General features: G+C 44.5%; 1 protein-coding gene across 8 annotated transcripts in view; it reads right to left on the bottom strand.

Moving 5' to 3' along the window:
• The window catches only part of SRGAP2 (SLIT-ROBO Rho GTPase activating protein 2), a 218,242-nt gene that overhangs the window by 30,983 nt on the left and 164,733 nt on the right, over nt 1-22,526 (bottom strand). For 5 of the 8 annotated variants that reach the window (XM_045536572.1, XM_045536574.1, XM_045536576.1 and 2 more), the window contains exons 8-13: nt 19,622-19,846; nt 15,638-15,739; nt 14,411-14,608; nt 5,808-5,892; nt 3,167-3,194; nt 1,273-1,297 (exon numbers count right to left, since the gene is read on the bottom strand). In XM_045536572.1, the coding sequence (XP_045392528.1) occupies nt 1,273-1,297; nt 3,167-3,194; nt 5,808-5,892; nt 14,411-14,608; nt 15,638-15,739; nt 19,622-19,846 (663 nt within the window). The remainder of the gene's footprint in view (nt 1-1,272; nt 1,298-3,166; nt 3,195-5,807; nt 5,893-14,410; nt 14,609-15,637; nt 15,740-19,621; nt 19,847-22,526) is intronic. The other 3 variants (XM_045536573.1, XM_045536575.1, XM_045536579.1) reach the window with 1 other exon arrangement.

Genomic DNA, 22,526 nt, shown 5'->3' with positions numbered 1-22,526 from the left:
CCACCTATTATTAATAATTTTAAGGGCAATAAATTATTCCTGGGAGGCAGTCCAATCCTCTCTAGTTTTAAATGAAATTAATGGGAGAAAGGAAAGAAGAATAAATAGAGGAACAAGAGGAAGGAGAGTTGCAATGAAATTTCTATAATTAAAAAAAAAATGTCATTGCATCTGATGGCATTCTCATCAAAATGGGATCCAAAGTAGAGAGAGGGAAAAATAGTGACACAAAGCTAAGACAAGTGAGGCCTGTGTCATCCGAGTTCCCCAGCTGAACCACCCACCCAGCTGGAGCAGTCAGATGAGCTGCAGAGACGCTGGGGCTGCTGACACCACGGAAACCACGCACCCTCTACATTCGATTATCTCCCTGTGGCTGGAGCTGCTGTGAATTACCCAAAATGATTTTTTAAAGCCTGGATCAGCTTTCCCTTGAGCAGATACGAAGATATTTCTGAGCTCTCTCCACCCCCTCCCTGCTAACTGCCTACTGCATAGCTGATATAAGCTTAGGGGACTTAAAATCATTTCAGTATTTGCCATAAAGTATAATTATGAAGTCAAATTTGCTACTGCAAAAAAATACTTCAATTAATTTTTTTTTAAACAAGCACAAGTGCTGTTTAGATTATCCATTGATGTGGATTATCCATGCCACTGCTCTCTAAGATCCCTCCTAATATGGGTAATGAGAGCTGGCTGCCCAGCAGCAGATTTTAAAACAACGCTGAAGATCAGGCACAAAATTGCAGAGTTGAACAGCTCCTGCCTATCATTCCTAGACCTGACTTAATCTTTACATTGTTAGCATGTCTTAGGAATACATCTAGATGACTATACTACCAGAAACGATCAAACGAAATCTGCAAACTTAAAAGCAAGATTGTCTAGTCTAGGTAATTAGCTGTCGTGAGTTACCAACATATTAGCACATATGTAGGAAATGGCCGGCCTTTTGTGATCTCTTGGAAAAGGATGCCATAGGCAGTTCTGGACCAGTCTGCCCCAGTCAAACCAAATCCTTAGTATGCAAGAGGATAAATGACTAGAAAGGAAAGGAACAAGTCAAAAAGACCATGACCACTCCAACTTAAGTTCAATCTATGAAATTGCCATAATATTAAACATATTATGACTAAATGGTACATTCCAAGTGCAGGCATGAAGTCAGAAAAATGTCTACCCCGCCTGCCCACAGTGGCGTTTCATAAATGGCTGCGGGATGTGCTGGATTTTCACACCAGCCCAGCCTGGCTCTTGCTGGGCCCTTACCTGCTTCCTCACAGTTGAGCTGCGCCTGTGTCCATCCCGCCGAGTCAGAGACGACCGAGACAGGAACAGTGAAGAAAAAGAAAAAAATCGGGATAGAATGAGACAAATGATCTCTCTTAAACCCAGAAGTAAAGTTTTTAATAATTAAAAACAATCTGTGTGCTGGTTAATGGAACAAGTTACATTATGCAGCTCAGTCCCGAAAGTGGCTAAGAGACTTGATCAATTACTTCCCAAATAAAGCCCAATAAAGCTCTTTTCTTCCCAAAAGCATAGTGACCCCTGCTTTTAATGTCTACCACCACTCAAACTTAGAATAGGAGGGAATTAGTTCAATTTACAGTAAAATATATTTAGGTTAGACAACAAGAAGATCTTTCTGTTTGCAAGGAGATGCTGGTAAACACCAAAGGATGCTACAGGTGTTTTTGTTTTGTTTTGCTTCCTCTTGGAAATCCTTAAAGATCCCTATCTTTACAGGAAGCAATTTTTCTGGATTTAAAAGGTAGAGCATCCAGTCTAGAAGGAACCTTAGGGATCCTCTGGGTCAATGTTTTTCAGGCTGTGTTTAGCCTCAGAAGCCTTTTCTCAACAGAAATCTGACTCAGAGGCACAACACCCAAACCAGGGAGGGCAGTGCTGTCCTGCTCTGAGTGAAGGTAAGGACCAGAACCACTAGGCATCGCTCTGCCCCTGCCACCAGGCCACTCCTGAGGAACGTCTTTGGAATTCTAGAGCTCCTCAGACCTAGTGTAATGCTGTCTTACAGAAGAGGAAACCAGAGTTCAGAGAGGGGAAAAGTGCCGCCTAAGCGCACACAGTGAAATTACCCAGCAGCAGGAAATTCAACTCGGCTCTTTTGAGGCCCACAGAGCCTTCTGCAGATAGAGGACCTCCAGTGAACCTGTACTAAGACTCTATAACCAAGAAGATATATTCCATAGAATTCCATTATCCTAGGCCATTATCCTTGGACTAGCTGCCTGTAGTCACCAAGACCGGTATATTAATGGGATCTTTATTGTCATACACAATGACAAAACAATGAAAGCCAAATGAAGCTCTCTCTAAATAATGAGCCCATAATTGTAAACGGCCTCATGATTATTGTGTGTGTTGGCAGATATAAGTGGTTGATATAATGGGCTAACCGAGGGTCTCTAAGGAGTCCGGCCCATTAAAGCCCTTCCTCGAGTTAAGTCAGCACATTTAAGGCATCTTGGAACCGCTGGCTGAATGAAAGCGCTGCACGCTGCCAGCTCACGAGTTTTCTCACAGCAGCACCATGACTGGGAGGGAAAATATTTGGCTGGGTGGGGGAGGGAGGGGAAGGTGGGGAAAGACTGGGAGGGCTGCATACTTGTACGTCAGGCAAAGATTTCTACCAATGCTGTCTGGCAAGCCAACGTAATGTAATATTTCGTTATCCGGCAATAGTCACTAATTAGGGGCTGTCATCTTTTCCAGGCATGAAAAAATCAGATCAAATGCTATCTCTCAATCTTCTTTCTCTGGCTCAGAGACATTCCAAAGCCCACATGTTGAAGTTTAGTACTTAGGGTTAGGTGACCAGGATCCTCCAGAGTCAAACATTTACTTTCCTTGCATTGCAGCGGCTTTTGGGAGCCTCTGGGACTATTCAGCAAAGGATAACTCCCTTCACTCAGTTCTGATCTGCTCTTTCCCTAAAGTCTCAGAAAAGTCCATTTCCATTTGAGACCAGATGGGGTCAGCAAGGCAAAGGGAAGGAAACAACCCTCTCCCTAGGCCACTGCTTTGCAAAGTCATTGGATGTCTTTGCAACTCCACCCCTTGGCCCTTTCCCAGGCTAGGACGGCTCTACCCGCATGGGCATCTCTTTATCGCTTCCCAGGCCTGTTCCGGCCACACTTACCTGGCTAGACTGCAATCTGTCCGTTGACCTGTTGGAAAGACAAAGGCAAAAAGTATATGAAGAAAAAGGAGCTGTTTGGGGAGAGAATGGGGAGACTTAAATGTTGATAACTGCTCTCAAATCATGGTTCTCAATCCAACAGTGCGCCCTAATAGTTTAATGGGTCATTGCCAGCTTTAAAAAATGAAATAGAAAATCTTAAAGCTCATAAGAAATATTCTTATGTTTTTAAAAAATATACATGCGTGTATACATGGGCCATGCTTTAACATATATTGCTTTCTTTGGGTCCACAGTTAATGAAGGTTGATTTGTATTAGACCTGCATTATTTAAACCAGGGGCAAACCCCAGCAGGTGCTAGGCTGGGGAAGTAGAGATTAGCTCCCACATTTCTCATCCAAACTCCAGGAAAGGCAACTCCAAGGGCTGAGGGAGGGAAAGGCTTTTCCCTGCCTTTAAAGGTGGCTAATTGTTGATTACAGTTCAGCTCATCTTGAGCAACACCATCTCCCACCCCTAACAGCCTCTCGTTACCAAAGGCTCAGCTTTCATCTGCAAAAATATTATTCTGAGCCATTATTTTCAACATCTGCCCCATTTCCATTCTGCAATATTCATACACATCAATTATCCCTCTGTGGCAAGAACAAGGGACTCTTGCATTATGGTGACAAATACATACAGAAAGCAACAACATGATGACTTGTACACGGGAAGATTTATAATTTTTTTTTCTTTATTGCTAGAACTTGTCATCTTTAGATTAAGGCAATTTGCAACCTTCGTCCCTCCATAGTAGTATGGTTGGTGCTCCTATGTGTGTGAGCAAAGCCATTCACTCACATGCACGCACATCCGTGACCCCAAGGCCCTGCTCCCTGTCTTACTTACGGGCTATGCTCAGACTGTCTCGACAAAAAGAAATAACAACTATAACTTGTTTCGAATAGTTCTGGGCTTCCTTTCCTCTAGTTCCCCAAGGAGCAATCTGATAACCCAGGAGTAAAGATTTTCTATAAGCAAAGTTTGGCTCTCAGGTGTGCCCAAACCTGTTTAGTCGGAGTCCCTTGGGTGGTGGGGAGGAAAGAGAAACAGAAGTTAACTAACAGGTTTTCTTCACATAAAAGAAAATGCCTTAAAAAAAAAAAATCACAAGATCTGGGGCTGGGGAGGGGCACACAAAAAAAAAAAAAAAAAGAGAGAGAGAGAGAGAGAAATCACAAGATCAAAGACTAAAGAAAAAAAAAATTAATCATCTAGGGGAATTGTCCCAGGTAGGAAAAGGATAGAGTAAGAAGGGTGGGTAAGAAGCACTGGTATAAAAAGTGGTGCTCTGCCAGGCGTGGTGGCTCACGCCTGTAATCCTAGCACTGTGGGAGGATTGCTTGAGGTCAGGAGTTCGAGACCAGCTTGAGCAAGAGTGAGACCACCCCCCCCCCCGTCTCTACCAAAAAGAGAAAAATTAGCCAGGAGTGGTGGTGCATGCCTGTAACCCCAACTACTCGGGAGGCTGAGGCAGAAGAATCACTTGAGCCCAAGAGTTTGAGGTTGCTGTGAGCTAGGCTGATGCGACAGCACTCTAGCCCAGGTGACAGAGTGAGACTCCATCTCACCAAAAAAAAAAAACAAAGTGAGGCTCCAATTCCTGGGGCCAATGAGTACTGCACACTTTCCTACACTCTGCAGTTTATCTGAAGAGTGCTCAAGAATTTATTTAAAAATGTTAGAGCTCTTTGTAAGTGCAGGCTTGTCTGTCACTGATGTTAACACATATTCCCTGCAGCCTCCATCCTCTTCTTCTCCCTCACATCTTTACGTGAGGAGATTAGTGGGGGAGGGAGGAAGGGCATTCAGAGGCATCCCCAACCTGGGAATCCCATTAATCATAGGATGCTGAGAGCTAGGCAGGAGACCCGGGCAGGGTGCCAAAAAACCCCGGGGAAACTTCTCTTTCGGCCTCTGCCTTCTGTTTGACAGCCGAGGAGAGAAACTGCAGAGTGCCAGTCCAGTTCTCTGCCTCGCTACTTTCCAGGGTCTGGTTAAAATCATCCTATGAGACGAGACAGTCCATTCAGCACCATGGCCTGAGCACAGCCACAGCAGAGAGACCCTTCAAAGCACTTGAACAACACTAGGACCCTTCAAAGCAGAAGGAAACTGATACTTTCCCTGGAAGCTACAGAAAGTGGCAGTCTGTCCATCCCTCCTGCATTTGAGGATCCCCTCCCCTCCTCAGAGCAGCTGGGGATCTCATCTCTCAGCTCCCTGCCTTCTTGCTCCAGCCTCGGTCCTGCCACAGAGGACTGAGAGCTTTAACAAAGTGTCTGGAGAGTGAATAGCCCCTCAGCCCCTTTACCCCAGCCATGGCAGAGGAGGCGGAGGCGGGGGACTGGGTGGGGAGCAGACATGCTCCATTTAAACAAATAGATGATGCACGTTAGTGCTTCATTAAGCATTGGCCTGTTCCCATTACTCAGGCAGTCATTCGGGGCATGTGCTTCCACATCAAACAGGCCAGGAAAAGAAACGCATTCGAATAACGAGATCGAGTCCACTTGGCTGAGGATGGAGGTGTGTGCTCGGCAAGAAAGCCGAGCCGGTCTCACTGCCAGGCTCTAGCAGAGGGCTCCCACACTCACTTTCTCCTAGGGTTTTCTGCAGAAGGTCGTGCTTGGCTTGTAATTTGGTGATGAGGTTCCTGCCCTCCAGGTACTCCTTCATTTTCTACAAGAGAGGAGGAGGAGAAAGAGTAATCAGTCTCCTGAAGACGGAAAAAAATCACAGATGCTCAGCTGGACAATTCCCTTTTTTTTTTTTTTTTTAGAGGTTATTTGGTTTCTGACCCAATTTCCACCAGGGCCATTTTTTATTTCTTTAAGGCCCTGAGCATACGGGCAGCTGCTGATTTTCATGGCGGATTAGTATCCTGTTCTATGTTTTGCTGGGAGCTCCATGTTGGCTAGTATATGGAAACTCTTTCCTAGAGCCCCCATCTGGCTCCTTCAGTTTCCCTGAAGAAGAAGAGCAGGGAGGGTGGATAGACCCCCTGAGCCCCAGTCTTCTTGGTATGAGGACACACACCGGCCGTCCCATCCGGCCCCTCCCTGGGTGCATTCCATCACACCAGGGTTGGTGCCAGTGGCACACTCAGCCCTTGCCTCAGCTGCAAGCCCGGCACGCAGAGCATCTCTGTCTGCGCCACATCCCCATCAGCCTCCTTCTCCACTCTAGTGGAGTCTTTATGGAAAGCTCGGGACTTCTGAGCACTCAGAGGAAGGGGCTGCCACCCCCCACGTGCATACACACATACAGTTCCAAATACAAGATGAGGTTTTGGAAATGTAATCCCACCTGCTCTAACAGTCAAAATATGATTGCTGTGTTACACTCACAGGTTTGCTCTCTCTCAACCCTCGTCTGTCCAGTGAGAGACTGTATTTTCCCAGACAATTCATCAAATCTTCAAAACAACGCTAGGAACTATTATTATCATTATCCCCATTTTACAGATGAGGGCACTGATGTTTGGAGAGTTTAATTAAGTTGCTCAAGGTCAAAGAGTAAGTGGGGAATCTATCCAAATACACATAGTCTAACAATACAGCATGTGCTCTTAACCATTATGATAAAATGCTCCATCCACTGTGATGCAGAGCAGGAGGAAAGAAGTAAACTTCATAGTATTAATTCTTTTTATATGTGTAGCAGCTTAAGATGTTTTAGAGCACTTTAGCATGTATTTTCTCATTTGATTCTCACAATAAATAACTCTTTACAGCACAGAGGGTAGACATTATTATTTCCTTATTACAGATAAGAATATGAGCTCAGGGGAGGGGGTGTTAATAAAATTGCTGATTGCTGCAAGCTAGTCAGTGGTAGTGCCAGGCCTGGCCCCTAGGCCTTTGAATTTTTCACATAGTATCTTTTGCACTCTCCCCGACAGCCAGTCTTGGGATCTTAGTTTGTCTTAGTTGTCTCCTACTGTGGTAGCTCTTAGCTAAAAAGTTCACATTATACAGAATAGTATAGAGTAAAAGTAACCCCTGCTGTCGGTCCGCCAGATCGGGGGTCATCTGCCCATGTCTAACTCAGAAGCCAAATGGCAGGGTTTCCCAAAGTGTGACCTGTGAATCACTGGTGATATGTAAGATTGTTGAGGCTGTAAGCGGATACAATGTTTTAAACTAAAATAGTTTTGTCTGTCTTTTAATGTGTATTAAGGAAAAATATAATTATACATCAAACCGTTGCTTTCATGGCTATTTACCACTTAGGGTTAAGACTAGTGGAAAGAAAAGGTGAAACAATGTGAGTTACTTTTACTCTATACTTTTCTATACAATGTGAACTTTTAACTAAGAGCTTCTCTCTTTTCCTCTCTCTCTCGCTCTCAAACAAAAGAAAAATATGCTTTCTCCGGGATGCAGTCCCTGGCCCTCCAGTGCTCACCCAGCTGGTCCTGTGTGTACCTTGAAAATCTCCATGACAGCACTTCTCTTACAGCCCTGTAGCGGAGGGTTTATCACTCACGTGTCTTTCTCTCTACACTGCCTCCTCCCTACAGTCAGAGACCATGTCATTCATTATTCTCTGCATCCCTGATGCTTAGTATCATGCCTAGCAGGTAACAGATACTCAATAAATGCATGAAGAATGGATAAGTAAATGAGTAGTCTCACTCTCCTCTGGATAGAACCTTCCTCAGCAGTTATAAACCAAGCCCCTAAGTGTGCCCCTCATCTCTAAATTAAGTATAAAGCAACGCAAAACACACTGTATACCAAATCATTTCTGCTGCCTTATTCACAACCTGTTCCCTCTGCTCCTTTATGCTTTTGCACGAGAACATCTGCATGAAAATAGGCTCTGTTGTCACCTTCCTTTTTCCATCTGCTCCAGCTGCCAGCTCACCTGCTGTCAGTCTTCCCGGATGACATCCTAATCCCCAACCAATGCCTAACTGTGGGCTTAGAACAGTACTTTAGGGCCCATAGGTGAAAAGCCTTCAGGAAACATCCACTGCTAAGAATGCAGTCCTCAAAAGCCTCTCTTTGGAAGATTATCCCAGGAGATTCTTAAAGGTTTCCTAATGAGGAAAATTCACCAAGAAGCTATAACCCTCAAAACAAGACCAGACTGCTCAGAAAATAGATAAATGCAAATTCCTTCCTTTCACTCATGTTTCTACTTGTGATTCCAGAAATCATTTTTTCATTCATGTCCTCAGTTCACTAGTCAACTGTGGCTGTCACTGGTGAACCATTAAAATAAATAATAATCTGATAAAGAGGGATGACGGATTACCTCTTTGGGCTCCATTAAACCCTGAAGGATCAAAACTGTGTCAACTGCATCCCTAATACTGGTGTGGAAACCATGGTTGGGAGTTTTCCATCTATGTGAGTTGGGGATGGGAAGGTAAAGGCATCCCAGAGTTTGTGAGCATGTTATGTGTCACTCCCCCAACCCCGCCCCTAAGTCAGCATTCATGTGTATGAGACATAAGCTGGGGATAAATGACCTTGCCTTTATTGGTAGAGCTCAGTTAGAAGGTTCCAGGTGCTGTGGGACACACAGAGAAAGGAGCCGACACAGCTTAAGGCAAGGGAAGAATAGGTGACCTTCAATGATTTTTGGAGACTAGGAGGCCAAGAAAAGAGCTGCTTATTATCTCAAATCTCAAAATTCCCTCCATGAGCAATTACGATCACTTTCCTTATTCAAGGCATGTTCTAATATTAGGTAATTAATTTTCTTTCATTTCACTTCCTACACTCAGCTTCCCTCAACAAACGCCCAAAAAGGTAAAGTGATTGGTGGTTTCCTCAATGGAGGAGCAAAAGAAAGGGAATTACCCTATTATCAGTATTACCAAAATAAAATCAGGTTTCTAAAACACAGTCTGACCAGTGCCCATCCCCCACAACTTTCACACTCAAATGGATCAAAACTGAGAATTTCTTCAAAAAGTAGGAAGGGAGGCAAAGAGTCTATTGGGGGTTTTATTTTGTTTTGTGTTTTACCGTTGCAAAACTTTAATTCAGTTTTTATGATTACATTAATTCATTTCCTAATAATTCCTAATTGGTTATTAACTGTCAGCAATGAGTTTTAATTATTGAAAAGTATTAATATAATAATTTATCTTTCTCAGCCCTCCCTCCCTGACCAACATTTTAGTTGCATTAAAATGAAAAAGATTGAGTTGGAACATTCTACACTTACTAACTCTTATAATCTGGGATAAATCGCTTAACCCCTGTCCCCTGTCTTAGTTTTTCCATCTGAAAAATGGGAATAGTATCTTTTTCACAAAGCTGTTGAGAATGAAATTGGGTAACAAGCAGTACTGTGATTAGCACAGGGCCTGGCACATAGCAGGTACTCCAAAAGTGTTCCCGATACCTGAATCACCTGCTCAGTTAACTTAAAGACATTCCTTTCCTAAACTTTGCTTTGTGCTAAAATGTAAGAAGCTGAATCAAGGCAGAAGATTTTGGGCCTTTCAAAAAAATTAGTAAGAGGCACGAGAATACTTTTCAAATTTCATTTTTAAAAACATCTTCCCTTTAAATGCACTCTTACCACAGGGGAATAGAACTCATAGCATCTTGCTTATGCTTTGGATTCAATCTGTGTGAACCCAAGGCCGTAAGTTTCCACTGTCACAAAGGGGTGGAGGGGGCAGCAGTGAGCTACGCCTAGCCAACTGCGGGCACAGAGATACACAGATGTCATTATTGTGGCTGCTTCCCCACCATCCAGGCACACTGACATTTCCCCTCCTCCCCGTCAATTTTTAAAATAGGAAACAGCTGTCAGACAGAATACATAATAGCGTAAACCTCAAATGGAGCACATCTCCCCAGTTTAATTGACACGGCAGGGGCATTCACTCATTTGTACCTGCTTAGCACACATTTACCAAGGGCCTGCAAGAGAATACCAAGATAAAAAGATCTCAGATCCCAAGTTTGACGTCTAGTGGTCTAGCCCAGGGCCCCAGTGGCCAAGACACTGCCTTCTCTCCTATTACCTTACCTGAACCTGTCCCTAAGAATTCAGGCAGTCTAGCTTTGTTACTTTATCAGCTATAATCCTTAACCCCTTCCCTGCTCTATTCCCCATACAAGAACCTCATACTCCAACTCCCCATACAAGGAAACACTTAGGAAAAATGCCAGCCTAATAAGGCTTGGAATCCTTGGTTAAACAGTAAGCATTGCTGCTGATGAGCAGGGAACTGGTTAAATAGGGGAAGGCACATCCATACAATGGAATTCTGTCCAGCCATTGGAAAAGGAGGCAGATCTTTTTGGACTAATACAAAAATATATCCAAAATAAATTAAGTGAAGAAAGTAAAGTGCAGAACAGTATGAATGGAATACTTCTATTTGTACTTCTATTTTATTTCATCCCATGTCTAATATAATTTATTGTGTTAAGGGGTGTTCATGGATACTCAGTTGTTGCCCATGCATAGACTATCTCCGGAAGGACACAGAAGAAACTGGTTTCAGTCACCAGCAGAAGGGAGGGGAGAAGGGGTCAGGAATGAAAAGAAGCTTCATAATACTTTCTCCTGTATGCCCTTTTGAAATCTTTGCACCTTAAAAAAAAATCTATTTTTAACAATCACAATAAAAAAGGCAATAGGAAAAAAGTAGGCATCGCTGAATTATGTGTTATAATAGGTGAGTGATAAACACAAAGGCAAGGAGATCAGAAAACATGTCCCCACTTAGGGCAAATAAGAGGAGAAAGTTGCTGGCTGTTCCTGAGCCTTTGCCTTCGCCTCAGCTTCCTCAGCAGGGTGGAGAGAAAGAGCCTGTGCATAGAGACCAGGCGACCAGAGTTCCCAGTGCAGCCCTTCTGGAGAAACTTGAGCAACCTACCCATCCTCTCTGGATTTATTTATTTACTTTTAAATCTTTCAAATGAGAAAGGTTGGGTTAGACGATTTTTAAAAATCAATTCAAGTTTTAAAATGTCATGATTATTTTCCTGTGACTCTTGCAAGCAACTGACCTTTATAGAGAATGTTTCAAATTTCTAATTGATGTCATCTGGGCAAATCACCCTGATGACAGCCACCAGTGGTCAGAAAGCTTTCCTATCAGCTGTGGTCACTAGGCACACTACCTAGGAGTCAAGCCATGACAATGGACTCCTTTTTCAACTTTCCAAAAGGAGCTTCCAGGAGGCACTGCTCTGACATCTTTCAAGGGCATAGAAAAACACAGGGGCAATGTTTTTAGAGGCAACAGACCAAAAAAAGCACATCTGCATTTGTAGGGCTTGTACGGTAAATTGGCAGCCACTGTGTTTAACATGGGCATCTCCTTTTCTTAAATGTCTATTTCACTAGCCAAAAAAAGCCCTTTTATCATGAAATGAATTATATGATGCATTTCAAGCACAAGTCACAAAGATGATGAACTCTCTTGTAAATCCATTACTAGACAAGTCCAGACAAAAACTGTTCCTGCTAGCCAAGGAAATTTGCACACAATTTTGATAAGTAGCACTAGGACCACAAAAGACAGGAAATGGGTTAGAGGACATCAATGCATTCAGACAGAAGGCGAAAGGGGGAAAGGATTTGAGAGGTCACCAGTTTGAACAGGGTCATTCCTGCTTTTACTAAAGGTCAACCCTGAATACAAATTTTATAGATTCATTTAAAGCCCAAAAGCAATTCTGACAAAGACTGTCTTAAATACAGATTTTTAAATCCAAAATTTCTTACTTACCCTAAAAAAATGGAAATATTCAGCAATGTAATGAGATTGGGTTATTTAAATAGTGTTATATCTATGGAATCCAGACAGACCAGCCAAACAATCCTATTATTAAAAGCCTCTAGAGAGTGTTCAACAAGCTCCTTAGATAATGAAGCTTGGGGAGGTGACACATCCTTCATTATAGTCAGAAAATTCTCTTAACACCTAAGCCAGGTTTTTGCATGCCTTTATGCTTTTGCACATGCTGCTCCTTCCTCAAGGAATGCCATTCTCCTCCCTGATTCCCTGCCTGGTTCGCTCATCCATCAAGATCAAGCACAAAAGTCACTTGGTGTGTGATGCTTCCTCAATTCCACTCATCCTGGTTGCCATTCAGGAAGATGTGCACGTATGCATTTTAGAATTTTTTATGTTTCTAATTTGATTTTATAAAAATTAGTCTATTATAACTGTTTAGGAATATATGAAGTAAAAATGAAAGTTGTCCCTTTACATGCCCAGTCCCATCATTCCCTCTTTATATTATACTGTCAGCATTCCCAACTTGTAGCACAGTGTCTGGCAAATAGTAAATCCTCAATAAACGATCAATGAAAATTCAATGATTAATAAATAAATTAGGAATAATGATGGTGAAAATAAGTTTTTAGCATTTAGTGAACACTAACTACAAAACCAGGCAGTGTGTTAAATATTTTAGAAAAATGGATGAATGAGCCAAAATGTCAATAATTTCTTGTGTAGATTTAGTATTTTACTTGTAGATATGCTTAAAGAATGTTATAATGAAATGACTTAGGTTGTAAAACAATATATATGGCAGCTTCCCATTCTTTGTAATAAAATTACAAATATATGCTCACATATATGTTTATGTATGCATAGAAAAGAGATTATAAGGGAATATATTCCAACGCCATTATCTCTAGGTGGTAGGACTATGGACAATTTTTATTTATTTTATTATTTGTTAATTATTTATTTATCAAGACAAACTAGTCCTCAGCCCACATATTAATAGCTCAGGAACACAGGTCAGTGACAAACCTCTACATAAATCAACATAAAGAAATTCTTTATATTCCAAAATCACTTTGCACGCTTGAAAGATACCACCCTTCCTCATCTCCTCAAAATCTTTCATAGAATCAAAGTTTCTATAGAAATCTGCATATGCCTTCTTTCTTGGTTCAGCCACAGCAAACTTATAGAAAGCTGCAACTTCCAGGGATACAACGAATGCTCCGACAATATGCCGCAGGTGCCTGGCCAGGAGGCCACATACCTGAGGTTTTGTCAAAGTGCGGGAAGCCACGGTAGTTACTGTCATTGATGGCTATGCCAACCTCAACACATCCTTCCTGGCTGATGGAGAAACGAACTGCCTATGGAAAATTTTAATTTTGCTTCTAAATTTTAATAATGAACATGTTTTACTTTGTTACAATAATTTTTAAAAAAGTTGTTTTAGAAGAACAATACTGAGAAATCACTCCCTTTTAGCAGTTTTCTCTAGGATAAAAAAAATCTGAAGTCTGAGCTTAACTAGTTAAAAAACAGATTCCTTAAAGAAAAATTAACAAATCATTAGTGTTCTTAATAGAGAAAGGGTGGTGTTCAATGAAGAATTAAACAAATCGTTCCAGTTGGAAGAAAAATTCAATTTGCTGTATGCAGACTATGTTTCTTAACTGAAGAACAAGTTAATTCCTTTCATTCAGAATCAGTATGCATAATCACTGGCTACATTTCATCTTACATCTGCAAACTTAATTTTTCCTTTCTTGGTCATCAGAAGATTAGGAAATAAATTTTAGTCCAGGCAATGAATCCTACTTGGCAAGCTCAAAATAATTATTAAAAAGCAGTACCAAAGACCAACTAGCAATCTTCCAGAGGACTGTTAACAATACTTAAAAAAAAATTGGTCCATCTGTCTAAAAGAAGACTAGAAACAAACGAATGATAAAATACAATATTTTAGAATTCTCTGCAAAACAGCAATGCTATACATTACCTGTCCCTTTGAATTTCAGCAATAATTATGAAAAACAGTTTCCCAACAGTGAAAGTTATAAAATAATGTCATCATATCACCTAGAAGAGACTACAGACTTTTAAAAACAAGATATGTGCTGTCCAGAAATTTGGATGTAGTTCCCAAGAACTAAACAACGAATTTCCCCTTTCTTGATGCCCTGTGGCAGAAGGAAGCTTTCAAATGAATGCCTACTAGCTGGTTAAAAATTTCTTAAAAAAGAAAATCTTCTTAGCAGTATACTTGAGAGCATCCTTTCTCTTGGGGGGCCCTGTTAGTTATACACAACTTGTAAATGTCTGTTCCTTTAAGTGTAGGGATGGTCCCAGAGTATGCCCACATTCTCTATGATACTCAAAGCCTGCCCTTCAGACACTTGACAAGGACTGTGAGTGCTAAATCTCCCTTGTGTGCTGCAGTGCTAATGCTCTTTAAAGGCCACCGACCTCCCTTACCGTGAAATAAAACTGCTCTGTCTCCTGCTGGTTGGCTCTCCTCTTAGCAATGCTGGGCTTGCTCATGAAGGTTTCTGAGACCGTGGACTTGACGGACTCCATGGAGTTGCTGTACTGGAAGCAGTCAGATACATCAAAATCCTCGACAGTCACAATGTCCTGGATGGTCTGCAGGGTGGCCTCCATTGTCTTCTTTACCTGCAATGACAGGGCCAACATAATGTATGGGGGTGAGGGGGCTCCAAAAAAAACAGGTGGGAGAAGCTTGGAGAAGTGGGGGAGGGAGTGGACTGGGAAAGGATGGAGATGCCACCAGAGGGTGCAGCTCTGCTTCCCACTGGACAGTGCTAAGGGAATGATAGACATCACACGGACTCTGCAACAGCAGGCTACTCTCTCCAAGGAGACTGTAAAAGCCACTACCCCCTTTGAGCTATGTATTTGAGCTAGCTCTTTTATTTAATGTTAACTTTTAAAATTTAATATTAGCTCTTCGTTACAATGGAAATGCTAAGGGAAAGAGAATGAAACAAATCCAAACCAACCCCACTGTACACACAGGTAGTTAAAATGTGTGATGGGCCTAGTCCTGCAAAGCCCCAGGTTCTGTTTCATGACCTTCAACAAATTGATGAACCTGTTTCCTCATTTGCACACTAAGTGACCCATCCCCAATCCTTCCTGATCGTCCTGGGAAAAATAAGACTTACTAAGATGCAAGGTAAGAAGCCAACTGAGCTCAACCCAAAGCTGGATCATCAATCATACTGCCCTTTTGCACTGGTTGTTGAAAGCAAATATACTGAGCCCAGAAGAAAGTCACCCTTTCCTAAGAGGATGGAGATATTTGAACTGTCAAAGTCAAAGGCCTCTGTTTGTTTGAAAATGCTGGAAAAAACTAGGCATGAGGGGGTGGTTTCAGAGACACAATATTGTTCAGACAGCTGCCAAGTGCCATTTTGATTAAATGTGTAGAGGGGAAAAAAAGCATTTTACAAAAGCTCAAAATAGAGCACAACCTTTGGCAATGCAAGAGTAACTTCCTGGAGTTCAAGGGCAGGATGTAGCAAAGGGGGAAAGTCCAAGCCTACATTTGGCTAGGAAATGTTTGCGGCAGCCCGGACATTCTCTGCATGCTCCTTCCACCTGCTCCCAGAAGGGCAGCAGCAAGAGGTTCAACAGGGGAACTCCGAAGGTGGCTCTGAGCCTTCTAGGCAGAAAACTCACCTCTTCATTCTCAATCTTCAGAGTGGATAAGCGAGACTGCAGTTGTTGGCATCTCTGCACCAGCTCGCTCTGGACAGGCTGCTGGGCACAGAGCTGGGAAGCCTGCCAAAAGGAAGCAACACCAGGTCAGGAAGAGGATACAGTCCTTTTGGTGGTTCCAGAGTTCCCACTACTGGTAATAAAACTACTCATATTCCAGGTGTAAGGCTTGTAGTTTCTGTGTTGAAACAAAATCCAAAGCCAGTGTGTGTGGACCTCTTTCAGGACCAAATAGCACATGAAAGGAATGGGGAGGGGAATCTGTTTGGAAAGACCAGGCCTCTCTCTTTGGAGCTCACCTCTAGGCTGCTGCTTGGTAGGGGCAGCGGCTCCATGGAAGGCTGAAGGTGCTGGAGAAGAGTGCCGCAGGCAGCCCCAGGTCCAGAAACACGATGCTTTGGCACAGTGAGGATTTCCTGCTAGAGGTCCAAGTGGCCACCTCTCTGGCCCCTCCCTTATTCCCCCTTTGTACGCCAGAGTGAAAGCAGGAGAGAAGTGGGTCAGCAGGCTAACTTGCTGCTGTTGGCAGCCAGCATGTGTTTATAAATCCAGGCTACATGTGAGAGCTCTGATTCAACGAGAGAGAACGTGAAGCCAGGAACAAGATCATATCATAGGCTATGCTAGAGGGCCCAGAGGGCATGAAATCTCATGGAACTTGGCATTTTCCGAAGAGCCATCATTTTACCCTAAGTCATCACTAGATCTCTGTGGGAGAGGAGTCTGCCTTTCTCTCAAAGATTATTGTCAACTAGATTTTCCCCTGTGTGAAGGAATAGCTGATCCATTGTCTCCAGGTGGGGGTGTGCCTACGGCATGAGGTTGCCCACGGTCCCCAGGATGACAGATGAGAAACAGAAGGCTGGGAGAGTTAGGAGGCAGGACCCATGTGAAGGCCACTCCTGTCACTTCACTACCATGTGTCCTCTAGCCTCTTGTCTGCAGAGAGATATCTGGATAGAACCAGCCTCCGTCCTCCTCAGCAATGAGTGGGCACATTCACATGCCCACAGACCATTCTCCTGCTTGAAAAGACAAAACCTCTCTTCAGATGGAGGGGGCTGGGACTTGACCTTTTCCTCCATTGGCTTTTAAGCTCCCAACTGACTTGACCTCCTCCCCCAGCTGAAAGGCTGGCCCGAGCCAGCTCTCAGATCTGAAGAGAGCTGACTTCACTCTGGCTCTTGGATAATCAGACACAATGGAGAAAGCTCAGTGGCCAGAATGTGTTAGCGCCAAGAGTGAAACTCTCTGGCTGCCTGATGTCACTGGTCAGGCATCCAGAGCCCCACAAGCCTCTGGGGGCACCAAGAGTGGAGCCAAGTACCTCCTCCTAGTACATCTGAGAGCACTTGGCACCATTTCACGTGCTGAGCGCCCCAGAACACCAGTCAGTGTGGGGCCTTGGCCAATTTCAGGGCTTCCGGTCAAAATGCCACCCGAACTCTGGCCCTAGTTCAAGGACTTCCAGGCAGCTCCCTCTTGTTGCCTGCATAATCTACAGACAGCCCACACTGATGGGGTTAGACTGGCTGCAGGGACCAAGAACGACTCACCCTCTCATCTCATTTTGTTTTCACTCATCTGAAGGCTAGGTTGGAATATAGAACCTTTACAGGCTCTAGGACTGGCCCTGGCCCCTGCCTGGCTCAGCCACTGATCAGCTATATCACACAAAGGGAGGGCCCAGGCAGAAGAGTGAGCTATTGATTTTTAAAGTAAACCAGACCTAGCAGGGAGGAATCATGGAGGGAAAATCACCTCCAAGCCTGTTCCTTTAAGAAGCACCAGAGCTGTGGATGCACGCTTTGGCAATGGTCCGCTACCGGGGTGCAAGGTAATGCATTCCAGCTGTACTCTGGAGTATGGAAATAAAGCTCTGACAGGGCTGGGAGGGGGCCTGAGCACCCAGCATCTGGATTCCCCCTTTATGAAGACAAGCTGTTTGGCTCAGAAGGGAACCCAGTCAACACCGGAAAATGTATCACTCTACTCAGCTGGTCCCCAAGTTCCACTGATCCTTGGGCAGGAATCTCAGCGGCAGCTGGAGAAAGGGCTTGGAAGGCAAGTTTGACCAGAAGCCAGGGCAGGTGAGGAATGGGGCTTCCTGGGGCTTGGTGACACCCCTTCCCTCAATGCTAATTGCACACGCTGCCGTCTCACTTCCCCATCTGTTCAGACACTGACATTTCCTAAGCCACAGCAATGGAAGCAAACTGTAAATGGTTTGATTTTCCCTAAGCAGGAGAGGAAAGAAATCATCTCCACAGTTTTGTCTTTAAGACAGATATGACCTCCACTCCATAGTGGCCTACTGATGACAGCAAATCCTCTGTTTACACTGCCACAGCTGTCATTGTGGTACAGATATTTCTAGAGAATCTGGATACTAATCCTAAGGGAAGCGCCATTCCTAGGGAGAGCACATTGCTGTGTTTTGGTCCCCTAGCATCCGCTCTTCCTTCTTTTGGAAACTTTGGTCTGACTGCCTTCTGGGGGAACCTCCCACTGCACCACTCAGGCCATGTGCTTTGGATGGAGCATGTGACCCCAGTATAAGCCAACCAGCCAGCTGCAGATACCTGGGATTGGCTTAGGGATAAGCACTTCACGCAATCAAAGACAATGACACACACGGGGCTTCAGTGAGGGCATCGAGGAGGGAGGCAGATATTCTTTCCACTCGATTTCAGCCCACCAGGAAATAAGCCTGGAAATGTAGTCACCTTCGCTCCACGGGATAAGGGCCTACCTGAGAACAAAGCTAACACACAGGAAGTGGAGCAGAGAGAGAAAAACTGAGTCTTGGTAGAGTTCCTGCTCCTAAATCCAACCATGCCTGGAGATCCATCTTGATGTTTTTTGTGGTTTTTTTTGAGACAAGGTCTCACTCTGTTGCCCCAGCTAGAGTGCAGTGGTCTCATCATAGCTCCCTGTAACCTCAAACTCCTGGGTTCAAGCAATTCTCCTGCCTCAGCCTCCCAAGTAGCTGAGACTACAGGTATGGGCCACCACACCTGGCTAATTTTCTATTTTTTGCAGAGACAGGGTCTCACCGTCTTGATCTTTTCTATTACATAAGCCTACACATCCTCCTTCTGACTTAACCAGTAGGTGAAATGGTGGTTCTTACCCACAGGAATGAGGTTCACTCTGACTTGTATGCACAGCCAGCACAAGTAGAACCAAAAGATTGAGAGCATTGAAAACCCAGGAGCTTCTCTTTCCTCTCACTTTAGTTTATTTCGGCCCTCCCTGTTGTAGTCATTGGAGGTGGAGGCCCTGTGTTCACGCCCCCCTGCCTGGGCAACCAGCGTCAGGCCTTGAGAATGGCATCTTAGTTCCTGTCCTTTCTGTAGGCACCTATTCTTTTTTGTTCAATACTCAAGCAGAACTACACACTTTATCATAATCTTCGAAACTCAGCAAAATACGATTCTTCAGAACTCTGACAAATGTCAAAGGATGATGCCATTCCCCTGCTTAGCCCTCCCTCCTCAACAAGAGCCTCTAGGACATGGCCCCACCTCGGCTCTTCTTCCAGCCTCACCACTGGGAGTGCCCCTTCCCACCTTCCTTTCACCATGGTGGACTGTTAGTAGATTTTAGAATAGACCTGCTATTTGTCACCTTCTTCGATCCTGCTGGGTCCCTTCAGATGCCCCTCCCTGTGCACATTTCTAACTCTCTCCTAGTCTCAGAGTGTAAGCTCTCTGAGGACTCCAATCTCCAATGCTACAGCCAAGCCTGGTGGACAGCAGCACTCAGTAACCGTGTGCTCAGTGAGTGGAATGTGCCTCACCCACCTGACAGGAAGCCAGTTCCAGGCCTCCCCCCCTTCCCCACCCCCTCCCCCCAAATAACATGGCTTCTGTGTAATTAATCTAGACACCAGTACATTCAAGCCCCTTGGGGAGGGGTGTGGAGATGGGGAGAGGGCCTCACCATGTCCCCCATGTGGGGCTGGAACTCAAACTTCATAGGGGGGCAGAAGACGTTGTTGTACATCTCCATGAGGCGCTGCTTGTCGCTGGTAGCGTCCAGGTTTTCTACTGCGTTCTCAATGGCATCCAGCCCTTCGTGCTTTGACTGTTCCAGATTTAACTCAGCAGAGAGGAAAGTGCGCAGAGCCCGGTTCAGGCTAGCATGGTAGCCTAAGTCACAGCACTGCTGTGGGAAGGAGAAGGCACATGAGCACAGCATGGACCAATCCATGGCTGGGAGGAAAGGGAGGGTGGTGCTCAGGGCAGATCTGACCACGTCGATGAGACTAGCTGTGCAGCAGAAAGAGGGCTGACATTCTGACTCCCAAGGTCTGAGTGACAGGTCTCAGTTCTTGACTCCCAGTTCAATGGTTAAACAGAAGGGACTGTGCGGTGGTTAGAAGGAAGAAAATTCATGAGGACAAAATGACACTATTTAACTAAGCCCTGTACAGTACTAGTCCATAAACATGAAAAGAGTAGAGAGTTAAAGAGAATCTTCTTCCATTTTCAGGTTTATCTGGGAATGCCCTTATAACAAAATTCAACAATAAAAACACAGCCTGCTACTCCCTGAGGGTTACTGTGGTTTAGTCACTACATAGCAACAAGCCAGGCCATTTCAGCATTCAAGGGCCTGAAAGGAGTGTTGCAACCGCAGCTAATTTATGCAAACACAACTCTAGGTGGGAGAAGGAGAGAATGGGGGCTGACTCTGCGGATCACCATCCCCACCGACTCCCAGTGCTCTAGGGCGTCGAGCTGCAGACTAGGGTTTCTGACACGCGGCGTCCAACAACAGATGCCCCTGCCCTACAGAAATAGCATTTATAAGACTAAAAAGTTCTACGCAAAAGTGTTACTGGGGAAACTCATATCTTGTAAGGGATTCTGATTTTCTATAGCAGAATGAAAAAAGAAACTGGTATGGAAGAGGCAATTGTATAAAAAATAAAAAATACTAGAGGCAGACTCAAGCAACCTTGGAAAAGTCACTCCCCATCCCCAAACCTGTTTCCTTCACAGCACAATGAACAGAGTTGACCAGGTCAGTGGTTTTCAAGCTGTAGACCAGAGCTCTAAGGTTCTGTGCCAGCTCTCAGGCTGCCCTTGAGAAGGGGGTAAAAGGGCAGCCCAACTAGTAGGACCTGGAGCCTCCTATGCCTCCTTCAACCGAGCCAGCTCTGTTCTTTTCCCTGTTTAATATTCTGGGATTCTGTGTAAGATTGGGTTTGAAGAAAGAATTCTTTTGCTAGAGAAAAAGTCTGAAAATCCTTGGACTAGATGTAATCCCTAAGGCCCTCTTCAGCAATGGCATTCTGTAACTCTGTGAGTACATTCCCCACCCCTCCAAAGGGACTCAGAGATCCTGATTCTTTGGCCACCCATTATTGCCTCAATTGCTTAAGCATCTTAGAGGTCCAGAACCTGAGAAGAAACCTCAGAGAAGAATCCATGGACAGAGTAAGGCCATCTGCCTGACAGCCATCCCATTGCACAAGCAAGCGTCACATTAACTCTCTCCCGGGCCTTTCCCTCTCATCATGATCACATTGGGAACAGGCACTATTGGGGAAGAAAAAGCATGTGACATGCCTCCTTCCTGGCATCTGACAAGAAGCTCAGTGAGAGCATCCGTTGGGCTGGGCTCTGGGTTCAGTGCCAGCAGGCCCTGGCAGGTGCCTGGCTGCAGTGGAATAACAGCAGTTACAGCTTAACTAGAGGCAGAGGATGGAAAGGCATTAAATTCAGGCGGGAGGGAAGAGCAAGTGGGAGCCAGACAAAAGCGGCTGATTAGGAGGCTGCACGTGCGGGATCCTCCCACCTCTGGGAGATGCTGCTGGTCTCACCAGGAGCCCGGAACCTGTGAGCCCTCCTCACTAGCTCTGTGTGGACCCTGATGGTGAGCTCTGTGCCCGTCAGTCGAACGAGCAGAAGTAACACTGCCCACAGTGTGTAAGTCGGGGGGCGGGTGGGTGAGGGGTAGGATTAGGGGGAGGAAAGGTGCCCGTCAAAACCCTTTACCTACTTTTGGTAATTCCCTTTTCCTCTCAATTCCCACCACCTGAACGCTCTTTCAAACTCTTACCATCTTACAGCAGTGCCATCGCTTCACTGCCTAAAATGTGACTTTTATTCTGCCACACCTCTGCTGAAGAACCTAAAATACCTCTTGTTTTTTTTCTGAGGTAAAATCCAGCTTCCTCAGTTTGGAAATTTAGAAATGCTTCTATTCATTGTGTGTGCTTACTATATGCCAGTCGGCGTGCTAAGTGCTTTATATACATTCTATTTTAATCCTCATGATAACCCCAGTGAGCTCAGTATTATCTTAATTTTCCAGACTCAGAAGCTGAGGTTCAGTGAAGAGAGATAACCTGAGCAAGGTCCAACAGCCAGAACAAATTATAATCTGTCTTCAGTCCCGCCAGCCAACACCAGCTCCCTCTATCTTCTTAGATTCTTCTGCTCTGAACCAGCGACGTACTCTCTGTTTAGGGGAGAGTATTAGAAAAGCACAGGCCTCAAATCAGCTATATGTGACCATAAGCCAGCTACTTAATCTCTCTGCGCCTCAGATGAGGATAATGCCAGTCTCACAGGTTGTTGTGAGGCTAACAGGCAATATATTTCCATATATTTGGCAACATGTAGACACTAAGCAAACACCGATATATCTCCAAATCCACTGACCTCTGCCCCTTAGCTCCTAGAATTTCGTTTTCCTTTACCTACTGGAATTGGACCAGATCTTCAAGATCCAAATCAAATTCCCAGCCTCTGGGAAGCCAGCCGACCCCGCAATCTTGGCCTCCACTGACCCAGCCCTCGCTCAGAACCACAGTCATCTGCAGCCCTCGTGTGAT

The sequence above is a fragment of the Lemur catta genome, chromosome 23 (assembly GCF_020740605.2).
Source record: "Lemur catta isolate mLemCat1 chromosome 23, mLemCat1.pri, whole genome shotgun sequence".
NCBI lineage: Eukaryota > Metazoa > Chordata > Mammalia > Primates > Lemuridae > Lemur > Lemur catta.
The sequence above is the reverse complement of the archived record's forward strand: the minus strand, read 5'-3'. Positions and strand labels throughout refer to the sequence as shown.